This window comes from Sapajus apella, unplaced genomic scaffold (genome assembly GCF_009761245.1).
Source record: "Sapajus apella isolate SASKATOON/1434 unplaced genomic scaffold, GSC_monkey_1.0 scaffold42, whole genome shotgun sequence".
Taxonomy (NCBI): Eukaryota; Metazoa; Chordata; class Mammalia; order Primates; family Cebidae; genus Sapajus; species Sapajus apella.
The window spans coordinates 16,215,343-16,232,436 of record NW_022436982.1 but is presented as its reverse complement, the minus strand read 5'-3'; the positions used below and the strand labels follow the sequence as shown (position 1 = coordinate 16,232,436).

General features: G+C 33.4%; 1 protein-coding gene across 7 annotated transcripts in view; it reads left to right on the top strand.

Moving 5' to 3' along the window:
- The window catches only part of CNTLN (centlein), a 337,157-nt gene that overhangs the window by 287,569 nt on the left and 32,494 nt on the right, over positions 1 to 17,094 (top strand). For 6 of the 7 annotated variants that reach the window (XM_032300118.1, XM_032300117.1, XM_032300115.1 and 3 more), the window contains 4 exons: positions 4,940 to 5,037; positions 6,495 to 6,621; positions 8,220 to 8,357; positions 9,256 to 9,441. In XM_032300118.1, the coding sequence (XP_032156009.1) occupies positions 4,940 to 5,037; positions 6,495 to 6,621; positions 8,220 to 8,357; positions 9,256 to 9,441 (549 nt within the window). Of the gene's footprint in view, positions 1 to 4,939; positions 5,038 to 6,494; positions 6,622 to 8,219; positions 8,358 to 9,255; positions 9,442 to 17,094 lie in introns of those variants that run through there. The other variant, XM_032300121.1, reaches the window with a different exon arrangement.

The window sequence follows — 17,094 nt, the reverse complement described above, 5'->3', positions numbered from 1 at the left end:
ATACTACCATTCTCTGAAAAAATGACAAGACACCATGAAATCCTAATTTAGGAACTGGTGTTAACTGGCCCATATCTGCTACTCTAATACTCCGTTCTGTCCCTATGCCTCCCTCCAGCTGAACAGAACCCTTTCAGAGATATAATGCGTCAACATAAACAGAATTGCTTTTCTCTACATACTTCCTACTATTTTAATTTGGTTGTTGGTTGGAAACAGAGAAGGAGGAGATGAGTGGGAGGGAAAAGCAGAGAGCAAAAATAGGTTGGTTTCGTATATTTCAGCAAGTTAAACTTGAGAGTGAAAATAAAAAGCAGTGTTCCTTTTGTTATAAGTCCAGGTGAAACTCTGACAACTTAAAAGTAAGTGTGTCCTTAGTTTAAATAGAATTACCTTGTAAGAAATAGGATTTGTGAGTGAGTTTTAATTGGAAAGTTCATTTTCATGCTTCTTAAGCCCATTTATTCCTCACATAGTTAATTATTTTCTTCAGTGGGGATTGCTAGCTAGAAGATAAAAAGGGCAGTGTATATGGGACCACCGCTATAACGCTAGTCACTAGAAAGAAAATCCTGATTGTAAATACACAGAGTACATTAGAAATGGAATAATCATGCCTGTTAGGAAGGTATTGGAATACTATGTTGAATTGTCAAATAGACTCATCATTGTTTTCAATCCCAAATAGGATATGTGCACTCTTAAATAGTGTGCATTTTTAGTGCAGAATAACTCATAGGATAAATAGGATAAAATTTAAAATAAACGAGTTTATTATTGCTTGAAAATAATTTGCTTTATTAATAGTAACCAAATATACAAACCAGCACTGGGACTCTTCTTGAATACCACCTTCTTTAGATAATTTTTATGTGTAAAACTTGCCTTGATCACATTTTATAAGCTTAAATAAATTACATAATATTAGAAATGTGAGGGAAAAGTGTTGCATAATTTAGGGGCATGAATCTTAAAGTGTGTCTCTGAAAATGTGGGGTAAAATGTATAAACTGAACATTTCAGCGGTTAGGTTTCATATAGAGAAGATAAAATCGTTGAGATATTCCTTGATCTTATCTATCACATAGACTTTAATTCATACTTCTGTGATTCTTCATGTTTTTAAGTCCTCATGATTCTGATATAACTTTGTTTTTCACCAACATAAAATAGAATGCTAGATCCAGTATTATCTAATCTGACTTCTAAAAGACATAGTTTTAAGTTGATTTATATATAAATCGTAATTTATGATTTTTACATAAACCATTTTTAGTTGATTTATACTTATTTTACTTACCACAGATGGTCTAATAATTTTTGGTAATAATAGATCCATGTGAGTGTCTGTAAGATCTTTGCATTATGGTTTTTCATGGTGTAAACTTTTACCCACATACAAATCTCTCTCTTGCTTTGGAGGAATGTGTGAGTCAGAAAGGGAACAAAAGAAGTTAGTTTGAAGTGATTGTCCATAATCCAAACTAGAGTATTGGAACACTGACCAAACTGCATAGGGACAAATAGGATAAATTTTTACTTTGTCTTGTTTCATGTTTTTATATAGAAATTTCCTAGAAGACCAAGTACCTTTAAGCACATAATACTCTCTGCCACTAAAAATTTTTGTTTTGATACTACTTTGTAGAGATTCCATAACAAAATACCACAGACTGATTGTCTTAAACAGCAAACATATATTTTATTCTCGCAGTTCTGAAGGCTGGAAGTCTAAGATCAAGGTGGTGACAGGTTTCATTTCTTTTGAGGCCTCTCTCCTTGGTTTGTAGATGGCTGTCTTCTCCCTGTGTCTTCACATGGTCTTCCTTCTATGTGTCTCTGTGCCCTGATCTCCTCTTCTGATAAAGACACCAGTCATACTGAATTAGATTCCACCCTAATAACCTCATTTTACCTGAATTATCTGTTTAAAGGCCTTATCTCCAAATACAGTCACATTCTAGAGTACTGGCGGTTTAATGAGAACTTCAACATACTAATTTGTTTAGGGAAAACGGAATGTAGCCCATGACAGATATCCAACTGCTAATATAGTGATTTTCTAATAAGTAACTTATTTTGTACTTAATGTTTTTAGACTTAATTGAGAAAATTAGTTAGATTAGAATATACTAAAGGTTTATATATACCCTTTCTGTACTATCCAGTTAATATTAGACTTTTCTATGTAATTTTATGTATACTTTTCTGATGTACCTGGTTCATTTACAGCTGAGAAAACTGAGACAGAAAGAGTAAGTTACTTGTCCAAGATCACGCGGGTACTGTATCTAGAGCTGAGATTAGAACTCAAACCGTCTGGCTACATAGTCCGTGCTCCTCATTATTATTCTATGCAAATTTAAAAAAATATTTAATAAACTTAGTATATTATGGCTCTAACAGGGATGACTTTTTACCATTGTGACATTTTTGATATGTGTGTTTTGCACCAAATTTTAAGTCATGTTACAGATAAATATTGCATAGTAGGGAATGGAAAAGGGACAAAGGATCTGGGTTTTAATCACTTTTTGGCCATTAACTTATTGTGGACCTGGTCAAGGAAATTACTTAACTTTCCTAGAGGTCTAAAGCAGGGATACCTTTCTACCCTTCTGGTAAGAATTTTTGAGGATCAAATGAAATAGCTGTTAGATTTAAAAATCTTGGTCAAAGTGTATCTTAACCTGGCATTGTTTTATTTACTATAAATTGCTTTTCTCTCAGTTCTCCAAGTCAGAGTTAACAGCATAAAATACAGCCTTAAGTCTAAAAATAGAAAAGAATTAACTAGTTATCTTAATATCCACTTAATTCATTCCATTGAAGATATTGTCAGGCTTTATTTACTGCCTTTATCTTTTATTTTAAATACAATTCAAAGTTTATTTATTTTAGTTTTCATCAGAAAACACCTTCAGTGCAGCACACTAGAAGTATGTATATTATGACGCAGGATGATTATTTTTAGGCAGGAATAATGACACAGAAGCAAAAAATTACAACCAACAGATTGACAGAAAAAAAAAGGAAATAAGAAATGTTAAGGTAAATACAAAATTAGAAAAGCACAGTCTGGGACCATGTAGAGGAGGAATAAGTAGACATTTATATCACAGTGGTCCCTAAAGCTATCACCATATTATACCATAGTGGTAATATAATACATATTACTAATATATATCATTTATAATGATAGTATTTATAACAATATTATATTAACATATCACTATTAGCTTAGCATAATCATGGATGTTCATTTTTCTAACTGAATGAACAATCATTACAGAAAGAATTGAAAATTAATGATTAAAGCAAAAGTTTCAACTATTTGATACATTGACTAGTGTGGAACATATTATTCATGCAGTGCTGGTAATAAAACACTATATCACTGTAAATATGCAAAATATGGTAGAAATTTTGATTTTATTATACACACATTTGATCAAAACATAACATTCAAAAGACTTACTATGTTGAGGTAGCTTTGGGTTTTTGAGAAAAATTAATATGTTTCATGTAAAAACTAAAATTATTTCAAATGTTCAATTTATATATTATACCCATGAGATATTTAAAGTCAGTCTGATGAATTACTTACTATGTTTATCGTGGGTAATTAATAGTTTAGTCTTTTCAAATTCAAATTATTTTAACATGAGTCAAACATCCAAACCTAGGAATAGTTCTAATAGAAACAATTTATTGTAGTTTAAAAATATTAACTAAATAACTATTCCAAATATTTTTAAAGCTATTATATTTTATTGTATTTATATTCATTTAATACTTTTAAAACTTAACAAATGGATTAATATGAGTATGTCAATACTATCTTGAGTGTAGAAAAACTAAAATGCTGAAAAGACTAGGTGATGTTTTAGATTACACATTTAGTTGGAACTAGAGTCAAAACTGAAAGGTATTCTAACACTCTAGTTACTATCTCTGGCTTCTAGACTGTACTGACAACAAATACTACAAAACTGTTTTGCTTTGAAAACAATAATTATTTATAAATAATTTAGTAAGTAACACTATTAATAACTTCAAGTAAAGAAGGATTGAGTATTCATGAGGTTTTCTGTCAGTTATCATTATTCTCTAACAAACTATCCCAAAACATCGTAGCCTCGAACAACAGTTTATTATTTCTTATGATTTGGTGTGTTGCCTGGGAAGTTCTTTAGCTGGTCTCTTCTGGGCTACATCATATGCCTGCATTTTTTTAAACCAAAGATTTCCCTTGCTGGAAGATACAAAATAGTTTCACTCATAGATCTGACAGTGGGTCTACTGCCTGTCAGTTGGAGTATCTTGGTACTCTTCCACATGATACATCAACTGTCTTCCTAGCAAGGTGATCCTGGAGCAGCATTCCAAGAAGGCAAGGAGAGAAGTCACAAAGCTTTAAGATCTGGGAACTGAAATTTGCACAGTGTCATTTCTGTTGCATTCTTTTGGGCAAAGCAAGTCACAAGCCAGACTATATCCAGAGTGTTGGGAAATAGATTCTACTGCTTGATGAATGGCAAAGCATTTGTGACCATATTTAATCTAAGATGTTAGTAAATCCAGTATTCATTTTAAGTGATCTTCTTAAATCATTAAAATTCTTAATTATTCACGTATTTACATTTTACTAGGACAATTCATATTTTCTGTAAATGTATTTTGGATTACTTACTCTTTGTAATTGTTAAATGATTGTGTTCCTCTACGGTTTGGCATGTTATATAAAAGTTTTAGTATTACTATAGTATTTCTATTACAGCATGTAAAATAAAGCATTTAAAATATTAAAACATTCATTTTAATTGTTTACCATAATTATTGTAAATGTATTACTCTTCTTTAGAATGGCATTTATTTTTATGCTGCTTTAGACCAAGGTTGAAAGGTATATTTACATTTATTTCTATTTTTAATCTAGAATGCAACTAATGAGCTCACTAAACAGTCATCAAATGTGAAGTCTTTGAAATTTGAACTCCTAGCAAAAGAAGAACACATAAAGGAAATGCATGAAAAGTATGGTCTTTGTAGTTCTAGCCATTGTATTTGGTGCCACCTAGTGACAGCCAATTCTATTAAACGTGCCCCAAGAAACTGCTAATGTTAATATTTTCCTTCCCTAGTTCATGTTTAAACCTATGTAAGATGAAAGTTTAAGGAATGCTACATATAGCGAAAAAATGATTAATGGCAAGCTATTTACTGTTTTTTAATTAGGATAAGGATTGTAATTTTGAATAAATATAATGACTTCAAGACTATGAATGAAAAACTTTACAATGTGGCAGTTATTTGAGCCCCCCCCACAAATACATAGATTAACATTTATATTGGATTTAATGCCTAAGCTTATAAAGCTAAGGTGGGAAAAGGAAAGTTTTATTTGTGTTGAAAATAACGAGGTTATGAAAATTTGTACTTTTTGTGTTTATTAATAAAAAGATTTTAAATGCTCTATCCCACTGGACCAAAATTATTGTTTTCTGTATCTTTCAAAGCTACACTATTGCTTAGAAATAGTAAGTTGTTTAGATGGAATTCCGGTTGTCACTAATACATTTAAGATATATGTATCTCACAAACACACCTGTAGACCTCATTATAAGTGAAGAGCACTTAAAAGTAATACAAATAGATAAAAGTATTAGACAAAAAGTTTGGTTAATTTTTTAACTGAGAATATTTTAAAGTTTATTTATTGATTAAGTCTTGCTTATTTTAACAGGGCTATAGATTAACCCTCTTTGAATCCTGGCTTCCTCACCTAGTAGGCCTATGTCTCAATTTAATAATATTAATTCATAAGGTTTTTACGAGGAATAAGTGAGTTAACACATGTAAAGCACTAATAGCAGTGACTGGAATGGAGTAGCATTCAACAGATGTTAGCTATGGTCTTTCTTGTTTTAACAGTAGTAGCAGTAGCAGCAGCAGTAGCAGTCGTAGTATCTCTCACTGCATTTACCATTTTATACTTAATATTTCATCAACATGCTAAACAGATGTGTGGATTTAATCTCAAATTATATTAAATTAGAAGATATTATGCCTAATTTAGTTTCATTACAAGAGTTTACATTTGTTTATTGAAGTATAAGATTTTTTTCTTATCATTGTTATGCTTTTGATTATCTTTATATATCATTTTGATTTTTTCACAGCAATGTAAAAATGTAATAGTTCTAAGTTTTCATAAGTGTTACTAATTTTTCTCAGTTCTTATGTTTTTTGTTTTAATGCATATGTTATTCTATAATTACCAAGTCACAATAAATTATAGATTTTACAAGTGCTGAAGATATTGAAAAAACAATATCTTACCCAGTACAATTCATTTTACTAATTTACAATGTCATTAATATCACATAGCATTTAAAAACTAACAGTAGGCATGATATTGGATAAAATGTAAGCTATCACCACTGTTAAGGTATTTTCTATCACTCTTGATATTACCTTTTTTTTTTTTCAAGGATGTCTCGAATGGAAAGGGATATAACTATGAAAAGACATTTGATAGAGGACTTGAAGTTTCGACAGAAAGTGAATTTGGAAAGTAGTGAGAGTTTTAGTGAAATGTTAGAAAATCTTGATAAAAAGGTATCCATTTTTATGTTCACTGACACTAAAAATATCACTTTCCATTGTATTTACTCTCTTACCATGACTATTTAATCTTATTAAATGTATAGAAGATATTCATAGGATATATATTTACTGTTACAAAATTACACTATTTTCCTTGAAAGTACATTATTAATTTTAAAATTCAAGTCTCTAAAATCTCATACTTAATATGGCCACATATTCTGTTTCTATTTATAAATATTCCATGAAAAGATTAAAAATCCTCAAATTTCTAAGATACATAATTAAATTTTTTCAGTGTTTGATTTTATTCATAACTATAATTTATGGTAGAAACAAGCTTATATTTCTTTGAGACAGAGTCTTGCTTTGTCATCTGGTGCCAGGCTGGAGTGCAGTGGCGAAATCTCGGCCCACTGCAATCTCTGCCTCCTGGGTTTAAGCGATTCTCCTGCCTCAGCCTCCCAATTAGCTGGGACTACAGGCGCGTGCCACCACGCCCGCCACCACGCCCAGCAAATTTTTGTATTTTTTAGTAGAGACGGGATTTCACCATGGTGGCCAGGATGCTCTCGATCTCTTTACCTTGAGATCCGCCTGCCTTGGCCTCCCAAACTGCTGGGATTACAGGTGTGAGCCACCGCGCCCAGCCATAAGCTTTTATTTCTTAGTGAAAACTGATTACCAGTAACTATCAGAAGTTCTTTAAAAATGTACTTTCTTCTTGTATACCCTTAATGCATTTTACATGGGAAGGGAGTTTACATGCAAAGGGAGTTGTATTTAAAGTAGTTATGTAACGTGTGACCCCAAAGTAGAAGGTTTTGTTGTTTTAAAAAAGGGTGCTATTTTCACAACTCATAAAGTAACCTGTGCTGGCATTCACTGAGTGTTATCCACACCTGAGAGAATATCTCCTTTACTTCCCTTGTTGAAAATGAAAGTTTATCTGTTAGGTCAAATGGATTTAAGAAAGAAACTTTTACATGAGCATGATGAATCCATAGGGATTTTCTTTCTCTTCTCCTCCACATACCCACGCAAGTTAAAATCACTTCCTGTAGGCTTTTTCAGTATTATCCTTTCAATGTTGCTAATTTTTTAACTTCAACAATCATTTCAGATACAGCCTTGGAATCTTTATATGAATAACATTTTTCTGTTATGCTTCGATATATATATACATATTATATATCTCATAAAATATATAAATTATTATTTTATTTTATCTAGAAATGGGTATGTAATACTTATTTTGGGGAATACAATGGAAAGTTATCTATAATTTGGTTTGTTTCAGAATCAAAACAATGGAAGTTTAGGTTAGTAATTCATGGATATGTAGTTAACATTAATGTTGTGTTATTGGGTGCAAGGATATACATACCAGTATTCATATAGTTTGTGTGCAATTTTGGTTTTTGTTATTGATTTAAGGATTATTACTTTTATACAAAATATGAGTTCTACAAATATACTTGAATTTGATAGCATTATGAGAAAATAAATGGAATTAGACTCATTCACTCATTTACTTTCTGTTGGAACAAATACAGTATATTACTAGAATGCCTTTAACAATAATAATTACCTTTATGCTTTTAATGTAGGTAAAGACATTAACTGAAGAATGTTCCAACAAGAAGGTATCAATTGATTCACTAAAACAAAGACTTAATGTTGCTGTAAAAGAAAAGTCACAGTATGAGCAGATGTATCAAAAATCTAAAGAGGAGTTAGAAAAAAAGGTATGTTTTTAAAAAGGACATTTTAGCTTAGAGGTGGAATATAATGGTATTGTTTCATTTATTTCTTATATTTCTTTTTTTTACTTTTATTTTTTATTATACTTTAAGTTCTGGGGTACATGTGCAGAAAGTACAGGTTTGTTACATAGGTATCGACGTGCAGTGCTTTGCTGCACCTATCAACCCGTCATCTACATTAGATATTTCTCCTAATGCTATCCCCCCCCAGCCCCCCACCCCCCGACAGGCCCCCACCCCCCAACAGATTTCAACTGGTGTGACAGTGTGATGTTCCCCTCCCTGTGTCCATGTGTTCACATTGTCCACCTCTCACTTATGAGTGAGAGCATGTTTCATTTTTAACAGCACTGTTTTTTTTCCTTCTCAAAACCACAAGCTACTTAAACACTTCAGATAATTGCAAAGACGATTTGTATCTTTACATGAAGCACTAAATATTTGTTTAACATTAAAGATACTTCTGTATTCTTCTGTATTAGAGAAAACAGATGTCATTTGTCTTGATGGTTTTTAACAAATGAAAACTAATATTAATCACTGGTATTTATACAAGTAGATATGAATTTTGTAGACCCGCCTAAACTTTCAAACTAAATGTTTCTATGTTATATAGAGGATCTTTTGGTCTAAAATAACTTCTATGACTTAAATTATTTGTAATCTTTAAAAACCATAAACTAATTTTGATAAGTATATGAGAATATGTGCTTAGGATGTTTTATTGAAAATTAATGAAAATAATCACTAATTTTACCCAAATAATAAATATGTATATATAGAGAATAATAAAATATTTTCCTTATTTGGCATGTATAACTAACTCTTCCAAATATGTTTTTAAAGTATCTTTTATTTTATGACTGCTGATCTTTTGCAGGATCTCAAGCTTACTCTCCTAGTATCAAGAATAAATGAGGCTGAATCTGCAATGGCAGAAATTGAAACAGCAGCATCTAAGCAGCTTCAAGGATTAGCACTGCAAAGTGAACAGGTCCTAGAAGGTGCACAGAAGAAATTGCTGTTAGCCAATGAAAAAGTGGAAGAGTTCACCATATTTGTGAAGGTTTGAATTATTTGTGGTTTACTAACTTGTACTTAACTTCAGGTAGAGTAGGCAGTAGCCTACTTGAGATGATTTGGGGAAGAAAGTTTCTTTCTGCTTTCCTAACACAGAAAGCATCTTCTCCTAACCTATTTATCACATTGCTAATAGTTTCTTCATAAAGAATTTGTTTTTATAGTTTAAATTAAAAATTTTCCAGCATTTTATTAATATTTCTTTATTAATATCAATTTAGTTATGAAATTATACTAGTCAAGTAATCTGGACAGTTTTTAAATTGAAAGAATTAAGCCATTCCCACACTACTCTCCTTTTGAAAATCGTTCAAGCAGGAATAACCAGACACTTGCTCAGGATTCAGTGATGCTAAGAGACATCTGAAGCTCAGGCCACAAACTATCAAGACATGGAATAGGCAGAGGAATGGCAAATGACAAGCAGAACAAAGAGAAGACAAACTTTAGTATCTGCAGATGTGTACCATGTAGAAATTACCTAAAAGCTGAAAAGCCCTAGAAAGCCTTCATTCCCCTAAAGACAGACGTTAATAACATTTTATGCCACTATTAAGAGTACTGCACTTATAGGAAATTTCTTACTTTGCTTCTTTGGAAATCATAGATACCTTGAGAGTTTTCTCATTTTAAAAATATCTACAGAATGAATTTGATACAACATTTTATCTTCTTTATCTCTTTTAATGAAGATTTCCACTAGTGTGAAGTCAAGCCAATAATGCCCGCCTCTCAGGATCCTAAAGGATTACAAAGTATTTTTAGTAAATGTAATTTACCTTTTCCAGATTGAAGACATTATTTTGAATGCTTTTTGAATAGTTTCACTGTTTTACTTATAGTGAACAGTTTCATGACTTATACATTGCTGGTGGGAATGTAAATTAGTTCAGCCACTGTGGAAAGCAGTTTGAAAATTCTCAAAAAAGTAGAAAACAGAACTACCATTTGACCCAGCAATCCCATTATTGGGTACATAACCAAAATAATATAAGTCCTTCTAACAGAAAGACACATGCATGTGTATGTTCATTGCGGCACTGTTAATAATAGCAAAGACATGGCATCAACCTAAATGCCCATCAACAGTAGACTGGGCTAAGAAATCGTGATACATACACATCATGGGATACTATACAGTCATAGAAAAAAATGAGATCAATTCCTGTGCAGCAACATGAATGGAACTGCAGGCCATTATCCTAAGTGAACTAACACAGGAACACAAAACCAGCACTGCATGTTCTCACTTGTAAGTGGAAGCTGAACACTGAGTACATATGGACACAAAGAAGGGGACGATAGACTTTGGAGCCTACTTGAGGGTGAAGGGTGGGAGGAGGGTGAGAATTGAAAAACTACCTATTGGGTACTATGTTTATTACCTGGGTGATAAAATTACACATACATTAAACCCCTGCAACACAAACTTTATTTATAAAACCAACCAGCCCATCTATCCCTGAAACTAAAATAAAAGTTAAATATGTGTATATATATATATATATATATATATATATATATATATAGTCATTATTTTACTTATGATGTAGAACTATTTTTATTATGAGTGTTAGCTTCATAAACCTTGGTTTTTGTTTTATATTCAACTTAGCATTTTGTTTGTGGAGCTTTTGGCTAAGATATAAAATATAAAATATATAACTGTGAGATTTATTCAAAATGCTAATCATTGTTTTCTCTGAAATATTTTTTGAATGTGGCACTTTGAAAAAGAAGAATGAATGAGAATCAGAAGTTTTCACAATAGAAAAATGAATTTCATGACTGTATAGCTGATGATCATACGCTTGATGAAGTTTCATGACTTTGATATATGGAATTTCTTCATACAAATAGTTTAGCAAAAATTATCTTTAAGAAACTTTTTATTTATATCCAGTGATATGAATAGTATTTAATGATGAAATGAGTATCTAAACTCCAGTTATTCAAGGGTAATGTTAGTCCTTCATATTGTTCACCAACAATGATATTGAGTAGATTTCAGGATTGCTGTGGTTTCATGACTTTTTAATTTGAATAATGTTTTAAAGAATATATAATAGGGAAAGATTATAAATATGAACAGACTGTCTTCGGTACTCTTTCAGAATTTTCAGAATTTTTATTTCAGTTTGGTATTTAGATTACCTACGGAGTCTCGCTCTGTCACCCAGGCTGGATTGCAGTGGTCTGATCTCGGCTCACTGCAACCTCCGCCTCTGGGATTTAAGGAATTCTCCACCGCAGCCTCCTGAGTAGCTGGGATTATAGGTGCATGCCACCATGCCCGGCTAATTTTGTGTATTTTTAGTAGGGATGAGGTTTCACCATCTTGGCCAGGCTGGTCTTGAACTCTTGACCTCGTGATCCACCCACCTCAGCCTCCCAAAGTGCTGGGATTACAGGTGTGAGCTGCCACACCTGTCTCAGAATAATGTTTTTATTGCATTTAAATATAATAAATAATATTGGGCCCCAAACCTATTGAATCAAAATCCCGGTTGGAGTGGAGCTCAATAATCTGCATTTTATAAGTTAACTAAGTGATTATTATACATAATAAAGTTTTAGAAGTAATTCCTTACATTGTTTTTAAGAATTATATTCAAATAACAACACATATCAATTTGGCATTTAGTAACACCATTTATAACGCATGACTTCCAATGGCAATTTGACATTTGCTTTTCTTAACTGTGTTTTAGTGCCAATATATAGTTGCTGTTGGCACCACATCTACTGTATAACCTATTTTTCAAATAAGGAGCCATCAGCAAATTAATGCCCAAACCATATATTGATGGCAAAGACTAGATATTTGGGTCTTAAGACATGATTATCTCAAGGCATGATTATCAGTCTTTCTCTTCCTTGCACATATGGCCCTAGATCTAGGCAGAAATGCTTAGGACCCACCATCTGAGGCAGCATATCATCAGTCACTCCCTAAATATGCTTCCTCCCTTTTTAATACTTAAGACCTTCTATAACTGGGTGTTATCCCAATGAAGTCTAATCTTCTTTCACACTACTCTTTCACCCAAAATGCTTTTCCCTCTTTGTTCTCTCTTCAGATTTAATTCTGGGCCTTCCTCTTTCATGAATCTGTTCTTTAACTCTGTAGCTAAGAGGATAGAGCCCAACTCTGCCATTTACTAGCTCTCTGACCTCAGGATAGTGACTTAATCCTCTGTGCCTCAGTTTCCCCACATATAGAATGACTAGAACATATGTGAGGTGAGGATTTAAATAAGTTACCATAGCTAAAGATCAGAACAGCTCCTAACTGCTATCTCAGTATCAACTATTATTATCAGCAGTGGTAATAGCAGCAGTAGTACGGCTCTGACTTGTTTCCTGAACGTTTATTATGTGTACCACATACATTAACACAATTGTAAACTTGTATTTTTCTTTCTGTTTCAAGTAGATTATAGTCAACTTGAGGAAAGGAACATTGTCATTTGTTGTCTTCAGGGTAATGGCACATAACAGGGCTCATTAAATTCTTGAGGAATTGATTTATATCTGCTTCAAGAATGGTACCGGACATATAGTCACTGCTCAGATGGAAAACTCTGTGAACAGTGAGGACTGTACACATTCTTTAATGAGCGTAGTTAAGGAATGCACATAGTACCTACATGGAACATTATGATCACCAGAACTCATTCTATGCAGAGCTTATTAGGGTATCATGTACACAAAAGTACTTAATAAATATTATTAGTAGTATTAATAGTAACAATGTTTGTTCTGGCCCTGTTGTGGAATCTATGGTCCCTTTAGTCTTTTCATTTATTCACAGGGCACAACCAGATTATAGAAGAGGTGGAGTGGCCATCTGTTCTAGATCTAGTCTTGAATATGGAATTTGGCCCTGGGGTGAAATCAAGTACTTTGAGCATCTGGGCTGGATATATGTGGCAGAGCTGAGGCTTTGAATTCTGCTAATAACTCAATAAAACACACAAGGGAAATTTCTAGAAGTATTTGCCCAGTTTGACTCAGCCCTGATACAGGCTTGTTAATGTGCCTGTATGTGAGAGTCATATGCCACGCTCCATCTTTTCGGTGGTTTTTGTTAGCTATGAAATAAATACTAGCCAAAATCCAATATTTATCTGGAAGCATAAATGGCTTCATTATCAATATGAACTTGATTTGGTAAGATTTAAAATTTCTTGCCTCTTAGGTAAAAACATTTGTGGAGCATTAGAATTTCATTATTACACATACAATTGTTAATACTTTGGGACTGTACTCTTAATTAAGATTTATAAACAGGTCTATGATACAATTCAATTTGAGTTAACTCTTGTCATTACTGAAAAAGGAAATGACAACTGTGTTTAAAGAAAATTTTCATAATAAAATATGTTACATTATTTGGGAAACTTTATGTAAATTATATGTCAAGAAAGCTGTTTAAAAACCTGTTTTTAAAAAATTCATTATTTATCCCAAAAACCATGATGGCAATAGTGACTCCAGAGTATCTGAGCCACCAGTTATCACCTTCCTTACAATGTAATCTTACTGAAAAAAGTCTAAGCAATCCATAATGATTTGATGAAACTAAAAATTATATGTAACTAGCTATACAGACAAAGACTCATGATAAAGACTGGAAAACTCAATCTAATAAGACAAATGGAATTGCTTACTATATTTTTTGCAAACATTATTGGTGGCTGGTTACAATTAATTATAATAATGGAAAAGTAAACTAACTTTAAGTTGATATGTATATCCAAAAAGCATTCATATTTTGACAATATCCTCAGATATTGGGATAATTTCTATCTCATGATATCCCAAGAACTGCAAGAAGGCCAACATCAGGTTTTCGAAATTGAGTTAACATTTATTGAATGCTTACTTAGTGCCATACAAAGCTTTTACTTACCTTGATAACAGGTGTTAGCTAAGGAACATTATTCAACTGATGTGAATAGAGTGACACTTTTTAAAACTTACAGTGTTTTTAGCAAATGATAATTTAAAGGGTTTTTCAAAACCCTTTGGGGGCTTTAGAGTTGCTCAGAGAGTAACTGAGCAGATTTTGAAGTGGTAATAAGAAGGCAATTTTGTAACAGTAAGAGGGAAGTAAAGATAAAAGCCAGATGGAAGTAGCACCCAGTCTTGAAAACAGGCTGATTTTTTTTTTTTTAAAGAGGAAAGTAAAACTGAGACCCAACATGTAAATACGAGGCAAATGTGATCTTATAAAAATAAAAAGTTAGCTTTGATATATATCTGGAAGGTAAAACAGTTCGGTGAACCTAGCACAATGAAAGCTCTATTATATCTGAAAGATACACTTTGGATGGGAAAATAATTGTTCATGCATTCTGAATTATGTTTCAACCAAACAGCATAGTATTTTCTAATAATCAATGCACTGGAATTGAAGGCATGTGGAATATATCATATAATGACTACACTACTCATTATGTAGGCCACCTAGCATTGCTTCTACTTCATTTAGGTACCGATGACACTTATGTGGTACATGAGGGCTGCTCCTGGAATTCCTGTATTATAGATCCCTATTTAGAAATTCTGTTGGGTTGGTAAGATGTAGGAATGAATATTAAAATAGATCAGAAGCTAATTGGAACATATTAGAATCACCTACCCAAATTATTTGTATCTCATTTTAGAATGCTAGTCATACAGCTTAGCACCCGGATTATTATCTTTCTCTTCAACACAATATTGTTGTGACTTTTGGTGACTTCATATCCATGTAAACCATCCAATACCCTATTGGATATTCCCTTTCTATTCTTCAGCATCTTCATTTCCAATGATTATTCCCATCATCATACCCCTGATCTCTGGTTCTCAACTATGGACCACCACCTGCCTCAGAGGGCATTTGGAAATGTATGTGGGTGCTTTGTGTTACACTGACTGGTAGAAGCTACTAGCATTCAATACCCAGGAGCCAGGGTTGTTAAAAGTTCTGCTTTGGGAACAAAAGTTTCATACAGTGAAAAATTTTTATTTTTCCCAAATGCCAAATATGTCCGTCCCCACTAAGAAACACTACCGTTGGCCTTGTCATTACGGGTAACTATGTGAATTCCAAAATCTCCATTTCCAGCATTTTATTCTTTGACCACTGTTTCTTTTTGTGCTCATGGTGCAACAATTTTGACCTGATTATAACCTCAAATTTACTGGCCTTCCTACTTTCTCACTGATTACTACCACTCTCCTTCCCATTGTGCCCTTGCTTCCCTCCTCAAGCAGCATGGATTCTGTGTGGTATCATAGTCATTTTCTTGCGTATATCCTCAATTTCCTCCTTTGTCCCTTTGTCATATTCCTGTGGAAAAAACTCAAATCTACTTTATTTTGAATCTCTGCCTTGTTCTCACCTGATTCCAAGGAAGTGAATGTGATTAAATAAAAACATAAACATGCTGATTCATCTTTATTTAAACAAATAACCAAGAACTTCAGGTGGGCTCTCAGCACTATCGGATAATCCTATTATATATTTCCCAGGGCATTCAGGCTCCATGTTTCCCGGTCATTCTGCTGCCTTCTCAAGCCTTCAGCATCCCCTGCTTAACCACTCAATCTTGGCTTCTTATTTCACTGGGAAAACAGAAGCAACCCAAGATAATTTCCTCCTTTTTTCATTACCTTTATTTCTCACATTCCTCCTAAATCTGTGCCCACGTACTGTCGCTTCCCTCATATTACTAGGAGTGAACCATCTGCACGCCTGTCTAAAGCTAAAACCTCACTTTGCACACTGGATTTTATCTCCTCATATTCCCCAGGACCTTGGCCCTGTAATTTTAACCCTACGCTTTATATCACTAATATTCCCTCTATATTGGATCACTTACATTAGCAAACACACATCATTTACCAAAAAACCTCCACTGGACTCTCTATCTCCTCTAATTGCTGACTCATTTTTCTCCTCTTTTCATGTAGCAAAACACCACAAAAGTGATACCTATTCTCTGCCCACTTTCTTATCTTCCATTCTGTTTTGAACCTTTTCCAATTAGGCTTTCGATCTATTTCCCCTCCAAAGTACTTTATTCAAAGTCACCAACAACCTCCATTTTGCCCAATCTGTGTTCAGTTCTCAGTTCTTATCTTATTTGAACGCTTGGGAGCATTTGAAATTCTTTTTTTGAGTCGGAGTTTCCCTTTTGTTGCCCAGGCTGGAGTGCAATGATGCGATCTCGGCTCACTGCAACCACTACCTTCCAGGTTCAAGTGATTCTTCTGCCTCAGCCTCCCCAGTAGCTGTGATTACAGGCACCCATCACCATGCCAGCTAATTTTTGTATTTTTAGTACAGACGGGGGTTTTGCTATGTAGGCCAGGCTGGTCTCAAACTCCTGACCTCAAGTGATCCACCCGCCTCGGCCTCCCAAAGTGTTGGGATTATAGGCATGAGCCACTGCGCCCAGCCAGTTTTTCTTATCACATCTAGCTGATCTTTGACTTCTTTGCTGGTCCTCATTCTCTTGCTGACAAACTTAAGTGTTGGAATTTCCTAGGGTTCAGTCTTTATACCTTTCCTCTTCATTATCTATACTCACTTTCTAGAAACTCTCTCCCAACACTGTAATTTAAAATGCCATATTCTGACCTA